The sequence below is a fragment of the Hemicordylus capensis genome, chromosome 17, assembly GCF_027244095.1.
Source record: "Hemicordylus capensis ecotype Gifberg chromosome 17, rHemCap1.1.pri, whole genome shotgun sequence".
In the NCBI taxonomy this organism is placed as follows: domain Eukaryota; kingdom Metazoa; phylum Chordata; class Lepidosauria; order Squamata; family Cordylidae; genus Hemicordylus; species Hemicordylus capensis.
In genome coordinates, this window is record NC_069673.1 from 11,408,275 (window position 1) to 11,423,190 (window position 14,916).

General features: G+C 45.4%; 1 protein-coding gene across 2 annotated transcripts in view; it reads left to right on the forward strand.

The window, feature by feature from the left end:
* The first annotated feature begins 1,191 nt into the window (after positions 1-1,191).
* The window catches only part of ASS1 (argininosuccinate synthase 1), a 97,381-nt gene continuing 83,656 nt past the window's right edge, over positions 1,192-14,916 (forward strand). The window contains exons 1-4 of one of the 2 annotated variants that reach the window (XM_053282284.1): positions 1,192-1,331; positions 7,336-7,448; positions 9,255-9,323; positions 10,344-10,532. In XM_053282284.1, coding sequence (XP_053138259.1) covers positions 7,341-7,448; positions 9,255-9,323; positions 10,344-10,532 — 366 coding nt within the window. In that variant the 5' untranslated portion in view covers positions 1,192-1,331; positions 7,336-7,340. The remainder of the gene's footprint in view (positions 1,332-7,335; positions 7,449-9,254; positions 9,324-10,343; positions 10,533-14,916) is intronic. The other variant, XM_053282283.1, reaches the window with a different exon arrangement.

Here is a 14,916-nt window from a genome sequence, read left to right on the forward strand (position 1 = left end):
GCTCTCTAAGGTTTCCGGGAGGAATCTTTCCCAGCCCTACGTGGAAATGCTGCCAAGGATTGAACCTGGGACCTTCTGCATGAAAGGCATGTGCACTACCACTAAGCTATGACCCCGTCTCCATAGGGAGCTGAGTCAGAACCTGGATCCATCTTGCTCAGGATTGTCTAAACTGACTGGCAGCAGCTTTCTGGAAGGAGTCTTTCCCAAACTCTCGTGAGAGCTGCCACACATGGGGTTAGCAATGGATACGCCATATGTGTGTGTGTGTGTGTGTGTGTGGCTCCCTGTCTCCCAAAGGGCTCACTATCTGAAAAAGAAACAGAAGATAGACACCAGCAACAGCCACTGGAGGGATGCTGTGCTGGGGGTGGATAGGGCCAGTTGCTCTCCCCCGGCTAAATAAAAGAATCACCACTTTTAAAAGGTGCCTCTTTGCTCAGTTAGCAGGGGACTGAGGATATCTTAATAAGGCAAATATTTCACAGTGCTCACATGTAGTCACTCATCCAAATGCAAGCCAGAGCAAACCCTGCTTAGGAAAGGGGACCATTCATCCTTGCTATTACAAGCTGGCCGGCTAACTAGCTGCTGTGGGAACATCAGACCTTTGGTCTGATCTAGCAGAGCGATTTGGATGACTCTTGGGTACTTTACTTGCTGCTGACTTCAGCACAGACCCATGGAATTTGGGGGCAGCCGGGCCAGCAGAGGAGATCTTAGTCAGGGGATCCTTTTGTGTCAACATCTCGTGCGAAAAGTCAGGTGACCCTCCATTGCAACATGACTTTATCTGTCCCTGGCCTTGTACCTGTCGTCACGAGCCACCTTGCAGAAAGAGGCCTCCGTCAACCCAAATGGGGGTTGACGAGGGTTGCCAACTCTTTCTACCCCCCCTGCTCCTGTGTTCTTAAGAGCAGCCTGACATGCATACATTAAAAGCCAGCTGAAAGTGCCCAGATCTTCTTGCTGAATTCCTGAATCTTCTTGCACGCCCAAATATTTGTTTCTGCATTCCCAAATAGTCTTGCTGAACCGTTTGCAAGAAAGGCAGAGGAGTCAGGCCAGTGAGAACAGTTGGCAACCCTGCGGCGCTTTCATGGAATGCATTCAACACTGTGCAAACTGCCTCGGCAGAAACTGAATGGAAGAGGGGCGAGAAAGGCTTGTAGTGGACAGATCCCACCCATGTGAGCGGCCACACCTCTCTGCTGGGCTTCTCCCAACCAGCCAAGTGCCTGCCCTTTATATGCTCAGATGTTTCGTCAAGCGGCACAGCGTTTTTGCTGTGAGTGGCATTCTTTTCTAGCAGTTGCTTTCCCTCGGTTGGGGTGAGTAAGTTTTTAACATTGGCAGCCATTGATTTGAATGGAGAAGAATATTTGAGGACGGAAGGCAGAGCTGGGGGGGGGGCAGGTCCGGCAGTGGGTGGGAAGCATTTTTCAGGAACCTGGGGAGTATCTGAAAAAATACTATCTGGAAAAAAAACTGCCTTTGATGTTGGATATCCCCACCCCTACTAGGATTTTTGGCACCCCAAGCCGCGTTTGATTTTGGTGCATCACTGTGCCCGCCTCCCCCAGCCAAGAAGTGTGGTGCCCTGCCTTTAACTTGGGTCAAACAACCAGCCTGTGCAGATGACCAGTGGATGAGTAAGCCAAGCTGGTTTGAGGATACAGTGGGAGAGAGTTCCGAAGTCTGTTATGGGGCCAAAACCCGAACACTTCCGAGATGCTGCTGTGAATGTGGAAATCCACCCCGGGGACCATTTCTTTTTGGAAATGAACCCCAAGGCAGGCAATCCATATTCAAGAGAGGGAGTGCAGCTTAGGAGATTAACTCTTCATGGGGGGCTGTGGTGCATTGAGCAAAGCAGGCTGAGTGTTTGGGGGGTATAGGTTGTGCAGGCCCTTTGGGGAGCAGGATTACTTCTTCCATTCTTCCACCACCATTCAGTACTTCAGGGGTGCAACACAAAAGGGAGAGAAAGACTAATTGGCAGTGCTATATTCTGCAACTAATTACATACATTCGACTACACTTATATCTGGTATATTGTGTGGCAGATGTTTGTCTGTTTGTAGTCGGAAGTCCCATAATATTTTTACATCTTCATTTTCTTCAACTTTTTCAATTTTATGGTCCCACCGATTTTTGGCTACAGGTTGCTTGTATTTTTTGCAGATGTTCCAGTGTATCATCCCTGCTACCTTGTCATGCCTTTGTTTGTAGTCAGTCTGTGCGATCTTCTTACAATAGCTGATCAGGTGGTCCACTGTTTCATCTGCTTCTTTACAAAGGTGGCACTTGCTGTTTGTGGTTGACTTTTCGACTTTTGCTCTTATTGCATTTGTTCTTAATGCCTGTTCTTGCGCAGCCAGTATTAAACCCTCTGTTTCTTTCTTCAAGTTGCCATTCTTAAGCCACTGCCAGGTCTTGGTGATGTCTGATTTTCCACTTATATTGTGCAAATATTGACCATGCCGTGGCTTCTTTTTCCATTTTTGTGCTCGGTTCTTGACTTGTTCTTTCTTGTAGGCCTGCTTGGTTTCATTGGTGTTGAATAGTTTCTCGTTATTGACCATTTGAAGTGCATCTTCTTTACTGTCCTTTATATATTCTTCAAGGCCTCTTTTCGCCTCCTCTACTGTTTGATGGACTTGCAGCATTCCTCTTCCACCCGAGCTGTGAGGGAGGTATAGCCTATCGACATCACTGCAGGAGTGCAGAGCATGATTGATGGTCATTATTTTCCTGGTCTTACGATCCAGCATCTCTAGCTCTGCCTGGGTCCAGTCTATTATTCCTGCAGTATATCTGATAACAGGTATAGCCCAGGTGTTTATGGCTTGTATGGTGTTCCCGCCATTGAGTTTGGACTTGAGGATTTTTCTAACTCTCCTGATGTATTATTATTATTATTTCTTGTTTACACAGTCAGACAGGTGTTATTGACTGGGTTTTTTTATCCAGACATCGAGTCCTTCCCAAGGACCTAGGATGCCAGAATTTTATTGTCAATTGTTATAGATATCGTCGCAGATAGACTGTTCCCAGTAAAGCTGCTTTTTGTAATTGGCTGATGGTGATTTCTGTGGCCCCGATGGTGTTGAGGTGCTCTTTAAGGTGTTTTGGAACTGCACCCAGGGCGCCAATTACCACTGGGATTATTTTGGTCTTTTTCTGCCACAGCCTTTCTATTTCAATTTGTAGATCTTTGTATTTGGTGATTCTTTCCATTTCTTTTTCTTCTATTCTTCTATCCCCTGGTATTGCTATGTCGATTATTTTAACTTGTTTTTCTTTCTTCTCGACTACAGTTATATCTGGTGTATTGTGTGGCAGATGTTTGTCTGTTTGTAGTCGGAAGTCCCATAATATTTTTACATCTTCATTTTCTTCAACTTGTTCAATTTTATGGTCCCACCAATTTTTGGCTACAGGTAGCTTGTATTTTTTGCAGATGTTCCAGTGTTCATATAATTTTTTCAGCTAAGCGACGTTTCTTCCAGTAACCTTGCTGTCTCCAGCCCTGGTTGCTCAACTGAAGATCCTGAGTCCTGTTGCCCACTTGCCACCAGATGTCCAGTGACTATAGCACCTGGCGCGGTCCTTGTTGACCCGGGCGATGACCAATCCGGTATAGATTTGTTAAAGTTACGTCTCACCGTATTGTTGATGGGAGAGGCACTCTTTGTCTGGCTCCTCTGGTGAGACCTGTCCAGTATGGTTGGACCTCTGGCATAGCTCGCTCTCACCTTCCTTAGAGCATGCAAGCCCCACAACCACACCAAGATAGTGCCTCACTGGGGGATGATGATGATGATGATGATGATGATGATGATGATGATGATTCAGCTATATTTATTATTATTTTCCTTATTGCATTTATATTCCATTCTTCCTCCCAGTAGCTCAGGTAGCATAAAGGTCTTCACCTGGCATTGAACCATCATAGTGATGGTGTCAGGTGAGCCCCACTGGGAAGGCTATTCTGGAGGGATCTATCCTGTCCCCCATGCTGTTCAACATTTACATGAAGCCCCTGGGAGAGGTCATCGGTAGGTGTGGGCTGCGCTGCCATCAATATGCTGATGACACCCAGCTCCACCTATCCCTTAAGTCAGCAGACACCAGGGAGGCAGTGGATGCTCTGAACTTGGGCTTGGAGGCCATTCTGGACTGGATGGGGGCAAACAAGCTGAAACTCAATCCAGATCAGACGGAAGTGCTCTGGGTTGGTAGAACTGAACATCCAAGTAATGACGTAAATCTGGTCTTTGAAGGGGTCACGCTCCCCCTGAAAGACAAAGTCCGCAGCCTGGGGGTGCTTCTGGACATAACACTGTCCTTGGAGGCACAGGTGGCAGCGGTGTGCAGAAGTGCCTTTTACCAACTACGGCTGGTACGCCAGCTGCGACTCTACTTGGAGAAGTCGGACCTGACCTCAGTCACTCATGCGTTGCGAACATCCATATTGGACTACTGCAATGCGCTCTACATGGGGCTGCCCTTGAAGACTGTTCGGAAGCTTCAGCTGGTTCAGAATGCTGCCTCAAGGATGCTCGTGGGTGCGAGTCGCTTCACCAGTATTACACCCATCCTGTGTCAGCTTCATTGGCTACCGGTCCACTTCTGGGCTAGATTCATGGTGCTGGTATTGACCTTTAAAGCCCTACATGGCTTGGGGCCGGGGTATCTGTCGGACTGCATTTGCCCACACAAATCTGCCAGGGCCCTCTGTTCATCATCTCAGGCCCTGCTCATGGCCCCGCCACTAACAGAGATCTGGTTGGCGGAGACTAGAGACAGGGCCTTTTCGGTTGTGACCCCTCGGCTTTGAAACGCCAAGGGGCCACTTCCCTCCCTGAAGAGCTTCACCAGGCTCCCTTCCTCAGTGTTTTTTAAAAACATCTTAAAACACACATTTTAAAGGAGGCTTTTTTATATCATTATTTTGTTGTTTCTGGTAGGTTCTTTAGCTTCTTTAGCTTTTTATAATGTTCAGTTTTAATTTGAACCTAATAATTGTTTTTAATCTGACTTTTTAAAAAATTAATTTTATTACTTGTATCTGCGTCTATCTTATTGTTGTAAGCCGCCCCAAGCAGTATTGCACTGGAAGGGCAGGGTATAAATATTTTAAATAAAAAGATAGATAGATAGATAGATAGATAGATAGATAGATAGATAGATAGATAGATAGATGAGGCTATTCCAGAAACAGGGTGCCACCACCGAAAAGGCCCTTTCCCTAGTCGCCACCTGCCTCACCTGTTTTTGGGGGGCACTTCTTTAAGTCCAGGAAGGGACACATGGGTAAGGCTTCTCCCCGTCTGGAAATGAAAGGAAAGGCACCTAACTGAAGGACGTAAGAGTGTATGTTTACAGGAACCTTAGGAGAATGAAATTTCTGACGGCCAGATTAGCAGCGGAGGAGAGTCTGTCTTCTCTTTCCTCCTCACTGTCTTCTACTCCAGCAGAAGCAATTGTGGAAAAGCCTCTGGCAGCATAGCTGGCTTATACGGGAGCCCTGGACCTCACACAAGTGGTTCGTTCACACAGGAAGGATTGTTTATTGGTCAGTCTGAAATGGTGCCCACATTCCGATCCGGAAAAATGACCAGGACTGAAAGTTCCCTCGTTGTACTTTCACAAGAGGGACTGTGGGAGGTCTTTGTTCATCACTCCATCCATTGTGCTGATGGCAGGATGGTGCCAAAGAGGCCACCAGCACAGGTTGCCAAGGGGAGAAATGGTTTTGCTGAGAAGCTGATGGTAACCTCTAGTTGCAGGCGGGCCTATAATGTGAGCATCGCCTCACTGGGTGACACCAGAGTAAACCTATTTGAACATCTGTCTCTCGCAGTGGCCGTGATCCTTCTGCAAAACTCATTGGAAGCTGCCGTCTACTGAGTCTGACCCTTGGTCCGTCCAGCTTAGTTTTGTCTACTCTGGCCAGCAGCAGCTTCCCCGAGGGTTCAGGCAGGAGTGTTTCCCAGCCCCACCTGGAAGTGCCAGGATATGAGAGGGATGGCTCATCTCTGCCACTAGCCATGAGTTATAGTGCCCCTGAAAATGGGCACTGCAAAATAATCATAAATTGTGGGGTACAGGTGGACCTCCGCAGGGGTTCCATTATCCGTGAGGGTTCTGTTCCCTAATGAACAATTAATCAAGAGGGTCACCACAGTCCCTGGGCCTTACAATGAAGAGCACTGATGTAAATCATAAACATCAAGAAATACATCAGCACTCCAATTGGGGCGTAACTATCATAGGGCAAGGAGAGACAGTTATCTGAGGGCCCACTGCCTTGCCCCCCCCCGAGGCAAGTCACATGACTGACTCCCCCAGCTGCATACCCGCCCGGGCTTCCTTCCGTTGTATTCATCCTCTGAAATGGATGTGAGTCTTAAGACCTTTTTACCACTATCGGCCTCATTTAAGATTTCTTTATTTCATGAGCTGAGCTTCAGTGAGGGGGGAGGCATTTTAAAATCTTGTCTCTGGGCCCACTCCCACCTTGCTACAACTCTGACTCCAATCTTCTTTTAATAGGAAACTAGCTGTCACACACACAGAACTGTGTTTTCTCCTCCTCCTCCTTATTGCTACTTTAACTCAGATATATAATTCACCCCTTTCATGTAGATATTAACCTCTTCTCTAACTCTTACGTTTTATGAGCAAGGAATGCTAGATTGCTAACTTTATCTGTAAAACACTGAGTTAGGGACATCGGAAGCTGCCATATACTGAGTCAGACCATTGGTCCATCTCGCTCAGTGTTGTCTACCCAGACTGGCAGCGGCTTCTCCAAGGTTGCAGGCCGGAATCGATCTTGGTCCTATCTGGAGATGCTGCCAGGCAGGGAACTTGGAACCTTCTGCTCTTCCCAGAGCAGCTCCATCCCCTCAGGGGAAGATCTTACAGCTTACACGTAGTTTCCCATTCAAATGCAGACCAGAGCAGGCCCTGCCTAGCAAAGGGGGCAGTTTATGCTTGCTACCACAAGACCAGCTCCAGCCACAAGACCAGTCCAAAGGTAATATAAGATCATCTTTGCAAGGCCGAAGTTGAATCCGATGAGGAAAGGAAAGGAAAGGAAAGGAAAGGAAAGGTTTTGGCTCAGTATTATGACAACTTGCCAAAGGCCTCATGATGAGTCTGTGGCAGAGAGTGGTCTAGAACCCAACCTTTGACCAGCTGGGCCTTACAGTTAGCGCCCTCTCCTGTTGGCCTGAAGGGCTACAATCTTTGCAGGGTGCTTTTAGCTTCCCCTGGTATCTAAAGTGACCGACAGAAGGTTTTCTTCTTCCTGCTTCCCGCTAGATCCAATGTCTCAGTGCAAAGGTGTGGTGGTCCTTGCCTACAGCGGAGGGCTGGACACCTCGTGTATCCTGGTGTGGCTGAAGGAGCAAGGCTATGAGGTCATCGCTTACCTGGTAAGGTGGCAAGGTGGGCTAGGTAGGGGACAGAGAAAGCTGCCGTATGCCGAGTCTGACTTTTGGTTCCCTCTAGCTCAGGATTGTCTACAGATCGATTCGGGATGTGTGAATCGATTCGGGCACAAAACAATTTGTACCCCAATCTACCTGTTTGGGGCGATTTGTGGACAAAACAAATTGCCCCTGTGCTAGCTGGCCAGATTTAGGTCCAAAACAAATTGGGGGTGATTCAATTTGGGCACAAATCGAATCCCAAAAATTGATTCGTGTATATCCCTATTGTCTACACTGACTGGCAGCAGCTCTCCAAGGTTTCAGGCAAGCGTCTTTCCCAACCTTACCTGGAGACGCTGCCAGGGAGTTAACCTAGGACCTTCTGCATGCCACGTAGATACTCTACAACTAAGCTATGGCTCCCGTCCCCTAAGGCAGGGTTGCACACTTTGGCCCGCCAGCTGTTTTTGAACCACAACTCCCATCATCCCTGACCAATGTGGCCAATAATCAGGTATGATGGGAGTTGTAGTCCAACATCTGTAGTAGGGCCAAAGATGTGCAGTAGAGTCTAAGTCTAAGAGTCTAAGAGACAATGCTCACAGGTAGTCACCCATCCAAATGCTAACCAAGGTGAGCTCTGCTTAGCAAAGGGGACACTTCATTCTCACTACTGCAGGACCGGCTCTCCTCCCTTTCAGTCCATGCAAAGGGCAGGCCAAGCCTCCAGTTAACCAGTGACCTCTTTGTGTTTACACCAAATATCTATCTATCTATCTATTGATCTAGGTGGTGGGATGTGGGCAGAGAAGAACAAAGTGAATTTTCGGGGTGGGCGAACTTTGCACCATGTGTTAGATTTCTGAGTGAAAGAACATACATTTCGCCTTAACATTGCTAGCAACCTAAACCCCCTATTTGCATGGAAATAAGTTCAAGTAAGCATATGTAATTACCAGTTTGATTCAATTATAATTTCCAGATATCTATTTTTTCCCTTCCAGCTTGTGAATAATAATTTTAAAAGACCTATATCACTTGCACTGCTGAAGTGTGTGTATGTGTTATCTCTTCTATTCCCATTACCTTTATTAATTGCATAGCAGGCAGAAATTCAACAGATGCTGCTCTTTCTGGCATGGTCATGAAGTGATGGGAAAATAGATATTAGGAATTGCGCTCGCTCTCTCTCTCTCTCTCTCTCTCTCTCTCTCTCTCTCTCTCTCTCTCTCTCTCAGATTGTATCCAATGAAAGTGAATCTTGACAAAGCACCACCAAAATCAATGAGCCACACTAGTAATTGCTGACTTAAGACCCATTAATCTGAATGGAGCTTAGTCATGACTAACTTTCTTTGGAAACAATCAGTTTGTAAATCTCCAGCCAGAAATTCAATGGGCTCAACAGCACCAGGGAAACCTGGGTTGAATCTCAACTCAACCATGAAATTCATTGTGTAATTGAATTAGAGAGAGCAACTCTCAGGGGCCAGTTGCTCTCTCAGGGGCCAGTTGCTCTCTCAGGGGCCAATTGCTCTCTCAGGGGCCAGTTGCTCTCTCAGCCTAACCTACCTCACAGGGTTGTTGTGAGTATAAAATGGGTGGCGGTGGGAGAAAAACCAGGTATACCATTTTGAGTTGCTTGGAGGCAGGGATGGAGAGAAGTCATAAATATCCCTAGTTATCATCTTGCTGACATCTCTCTCAGTAAAGCAGACAGTCTTCTGTCTCCTTCTATCTGTCTGTCTGTATCTCTGGTTTTTCTTACCCCAAACATAGACGCTGATACTTTTAAAATTAAACTTCTAGGCCAACATTGGACAGGACGAGAACTTTGAAAAAGCAAGAGAGAAAGCTCTGTCCCTGGGAGCCAAAAAGGTAACTCTTTGGTGAATGGTGTTTTTAGGCCATTTGGTGCTAATCCACAGGGTTGTTGTAACAGTGGTTGAGAGAATGTGAAAAATTTGCTGTAAAAAGTGGTCTCTTCCCAGAATAATCTCCCAAACAAATGACACTCTGTTCCTGAAGAGCTCTGCTAGTATTTTGTGTCTGTGTGTGTCTGTGTGTGTGTGTGGGGGGGGTGCGGTTGGGAAAGGAGAAGGCAACAGCCATCTTTGGGAGGCTTCTCAGCTGAAAGGGAGTTTCTCAAATACTTTTAAAAAGGATTTTTACCCTATTCTTCAGCCAATAAGAGAGTTTCTAGATTGAGAAATGCTCCATTTAAAAAAGGAAGTTCTTACCGCTTTTCTGCTTGACATCCAGATGACATCCTTGACCGCTGTGCAATTTCACAGCGCCATCTGCTGGCCATTTGCTGCCAATCCATGATGAGAGATGTCCAGTTTGCATCCCCCCCATTTTAAGAAGGACCCAACAAAGAGAGTGAAGAGCGCAGAAACCAAGTCCTGTGAGGCACGGCTGGACTTGTTTAGCCTGGAGAAGAGAAGACTGAGGGGAGATATGATAGCCGCCTTCAGCTATCTGAAGGATATCAAGGAGTGGACTTGTTCTCTTTTGCTCCTGAGGGCAATGGGTGGTCCAATTGGGTGGTTCTACCCAAACCATTCCAATGGGTGGAAATGACAACTTAGCCCACATTAGGAAGAACGTCTTGGCTTTAAAATGGAACAGCCTGCCTCACACAGTCATGGGCTCTCTTTCTCAAGAAGTTTTCAGGCAGAGGCTGGGCAGCCACCTATTATGAATGCTGTAGCAGATCCTTGCACTGAGCAGAGGGTTGGAGTAGAAGGCCTCCAAGGATCCTTCCAACTCCGAAACTGTATGATTCTGTGCCCTACAAAGCACGTAACTTCCCCAGTGTCCAGAATTTAGACCTTTCCTCCATCCAGCTTCTGAAAATAAACAAAACTGTAATGAACCTTGCCTCTTTCTCCTCAGGTGTATATTGAAGATATAAGCAGTGAGTTTGTGGAAGAATTTATCTGGCCAGCCGTCCAAGCCAATGCGATCTATGAGGACCGATACCTTCTGGGCACCTCCTTGGCCAGGCCTTGCATTGCCCGCAAGCAGATAGAAATTGCCAAGAAAGAAGGGGCTCAATATGTCTCGCATGGAGCCACAGGCAAGGTAGGGCAAAAACAGGTGATTCGATTAGAATCGATTCTAGAATCCTGAGGGGACAGGGCCACTCTGGGAAGAGCATTTGCATGCTTGCATGCAGAAGGTCCCAAGTTCCCCCCGCCCCGCCATCTCCAAGCTAGGCTGAGAGAGACTCTTGCCTGCAACCTTGGAAAAGCTGCTGCCAGCCTGGGTAGACAATACTGAGCCAGATGGACCAAGGGTCTGACTCAGTAAAAGTCAGTTTCCTATGTTTCTATTTTTAGGGCCCTAGCATTTCAAGAAACTCTCATTGTGATGGCTTTTATCTCTTTTCCACCTCTTAGTTGTTTTTTATTTGCTGATTGCTTTATGAAATGTGGTGGACTGTCTTTATAGTCCCTTGAACGGCAGACCAAGGAGAACATCAGAAAAGCCTTGCTGGATCAGGCCAAGGGCCCCATCCTGCTTCATGCAGTGGCCCAGCTAGGTGCACCAGGGAAACCCACAATTTGGGAATGGGGCAACCTTGCCTTCCCATTGGGGTTCCCTAGCACCTGGTATTCAGAGCCATCAGCCCCTGTATATGCAGGAGAGCAGTATCAAAGCTAAAGCAATGAAACAATTTGCTGCTATGGAACAGTTTGCTGCTACGGCAGGCAAAAAGCCGGTGATCATATCGATATCATCTTTTAAGTAATGCAGTAGAATTCTTAAGGGATCCTTCAGGTAACTGACAGCCTGTTATTTGGTTGACACAGAACAATATCAATTGCCAATATTGCTTGATTACTGTATTTACCCAAATACAAGGAGACTCTGAATGTAAGGCCAGTCCTTAAAAGGTTAAATACAGGTGATATCCTTATTTACCTAAAAGAAAGAGCACTCTGCATTTAAGATGTCCCCTGATTTCTAGCATGAAAGGACTTTGTGGGGACCGAGACCTAGTTTTGGATTCTGGTAAATGCAGTATAAACCCTCTTTTGTCTGATTGGGTTTGTAGGATATGGGGTATAGCCCTCATGAGGAAACTAACTTACTGAGGTCATTCACACATTCAAAAATGTGTTCTAGCTGGTTTTGGGAGCTGTGTGTGCTCCCAATTTTCAGTTGTGTGGAAGCAAGGTAGAAGGAAAAGGTTTCCCTCCCACCTTGCTTCCACACGATCACCTCTACCCAGGTTGTCCTCCTCCCTTGCTTCCACAGAACTGAAAATTCTGTGGAGCACACACAACTCCCAAACCTGGGTAGAGCACAGTTTTTGATTGTGTGAATGACCTCACTATACAAGAGCAGGAGAAAATCAGATATATGACTCTCACTTGGTTAAGAAATGATAACCTTTTGTATCTTTTTGGAACAATAAATTTAGGAATAGGCCTGTGCAAATTCAGATGGTCTGATTTTCCCCAAATTGGAGGGGTTTGTCCTAATCCAAACCTGCATGGCCTAGTTCAGGTCAGACCTTTACAACCTCATTTCCTCATCCCAGGGAAAAACTGGAGCATTTCAAAGATCCAAATGGCAGCAGGTATCTGCTCCTGCTCCTCCTGGCCATTTATTTATTCATTTATTCCTCCAAGGACCCCAGAGCGGTGCACTACATATTTAGGTTTCTCCTCACAACAACCCTGTGAAGTAGGTTAGGCTGAGAGAGAAGTGATTGGCCCAGAGTCACCCAGCAAATCTCATGGCTGAATGGGGATTTGAACTCGGGTCTCCCTGGTCCTAGTCCAGCACTCTAACCACTACACCATGCTGACTCTCATGTCATGGGTGAGGGGAGAAATGGCCACCTCCAGGCACCGCTCTGCCTGCCTTTGAACTATCGAACTTTTGAACTACTAAACTTTCAAACTATAGATCTTTCGTACCTTAGAACCTTAGAATTTTCTAACCTTTGAACTATCAAACTTTGAACCTTTGGACTTTTGAACCTTCGAAGTATTGAACCTTCGAACTTGTGAACTTTTGTACTACTGCACCTTTGAACAGTCGAACATTTGAACCTTGGATCCTTTGAAACTTCCAACTATTGACAAAGAATAAGCAGCCCCATTAAAGACAAAGCAGCCCCATTAAAGACAAAGCAGCCCCATTAAACACCTTCAAACTACTCAAACTATCGAACTATTGAACTTTCGAACTATCGGACTATTGGACTTCCGAAGTATTGAAACTTTGAACTTCCAAACTTACTAACTATTGTACTTTTGAACCTTTTCAACACAGAACTTTCGAACCTTTGAACCTTCGAATTATTGATCATTCGTACTTTCGCACTACTGAACCGTTGAACCGTTGAACCGTTCCTTAAACCCATTAAAGACAAAGCAGTGGCATAAAAGACAAAGCAGCGGCATTAAAGACAAAGAAACGGCATTACAGCTGCTTTGTCTTTAAACCCATTAAATACAAAGCAGCCCCATTAAAGGCAAAGCAGCCCCAATGAAGACAAAGCAGCCCCCTTAAAGACTTTCAAACTACTCAAACTATCGAACTATTGAACCTTCGAACTATCGGACTTCCGAAGTATTGAACCTTTGAACTTCCAAACTTACTAACTATTGAACTTTTGAACCTTTTCAACACAGAACTTTCGAACCTTTGAATCTTCGAATTATTGATCATTTGTACTTTCGCACTACTAAACCGTTGAACCGTTGAACCATTGAGCCTTTGAGCCTTTGAGCCTTTGAACCTTTGAACCTTTGAACCATTCTTTAAACCCATTAAAGACGAAGCAGCCCCATTAAAGACCAAGCAGCGGCATTAAAGACAAAGCAGCCCCAATAAAGACAAAGCAGCCCCCTTAAAGACAAAGCAGCCCCCTTAAAGACCTTCAAACTATCGAACTATTGAACCTTCGAACTATTGATCATTCGTACTTTCGCACTACTAAACCTTTGAACCTTTGAACTGTTGAGCCTTTGAGCCTTTGAGCCTTTGAACCATTCGTTAAACCCATTAAAGACAAAGCAGCGGCATTAAAGACAAAGCAGCCCCAATAAAGACAAAGCAGCCCCAATAGAGACAAAGCATCCCCCTTAAAGACAAAGCAGCCTTCGAACCATTGAACCATTGAACCTTTGAACCTTTGAACCATTCCTTAAAAACCCATTAAAGACAAAGCAGCGGCATTAAAGACAAAGCAACAACATTACAGCTGCTTCGTCTTTAAACCCATTAAAGACAAAGCATCGGCATTAAAGACAGAGCAATGGCATTACCGCTGTTTGTCTTTAAGCCTATTAAAGACTAAGCAGCCCCATTAAAGACAAAGCAGCCCCATTAAAGACAAAGCAGCCCCATTAAAGACAAAGCAGCCTCATTAAAGACCTTCAAACTACTCAAACTATCGAACTAGTGAACCTTCGAACTATCGGACTTCCGAAGTATTGAACCTTTGAACTTCCAAACTTACTAACTATTGAACTTTTGAACCTTTTCAACACAAAACTTTCGAACCTTTGAACCTTCGAATTATTGATCATTTGTACTTTCGCACTACTAAACCTTTGAACCTTTGAACCTTTGAACCATTCTTTAAACCCATTAAAGACAAAGCAGCAACATTAAAGACAAAGCAGCCCCAATAAAGACAAAGCAGCCCCCTTAAAGACAAAGCAGCCCCCTTAAAGACAAAGCAGCCCCCTTAAAGACCTTCAAACTACTCAAACTATCGAACTATTGAACCTTCGAACTATCGGACTTCCGAAGTATTGAACCTTTGAACTTCCAAACTTACTAACTATTGTACTTTTGAACCTTTGCAACACAGAACTTTTGAACCTTTGAACCTTCGAATTATTGATCATTCGTACTTTTGCACTACTAAACCTTTGAACCTTTGAATCGTTGAGCCTTTGAGCCTTTGAACCTTTGAGCCTTTGAGCCTTTGAACCATTCTTTAAACCCATTAAAGACAAAGCAGCCCCATTAAAGACAAAGCAGCCCCGATAAAGACAAAGCAGCCCCATTAAAGACCTTCAAAATATTCAAACTATCGAACTCCTGAATCTTTGAACTATTGAACTATCGGACTTCCGAAGTATTGAAACTTTGAACTTCCAAACTTTCGAACTTTCGAACTTTCGAACCTTTTCAACACAGAACTTTCGAACCTTCGAACTACTGATCATTCGTACTTTCGCACTATTGAATTTTAGAACTATTGAACTTTTGAACCTTTGAACTGTGGAACTATTGAACCTTGGAACCATTGAACCTTGGGACCATTGAACCTTTGGACCATTGAACCTTTGAACCATTGAACCTTTGAACTTTTGAACTAGAAGGAAGCAGAAGATTCTCAAATGTTCGGTCACTTCCTCTGAGGCTCTCTGATGTTACATCATTTCCTCTGTGATCCTCAGATGTGACGTAACATTTCTTCCACATTCTCTGTGAG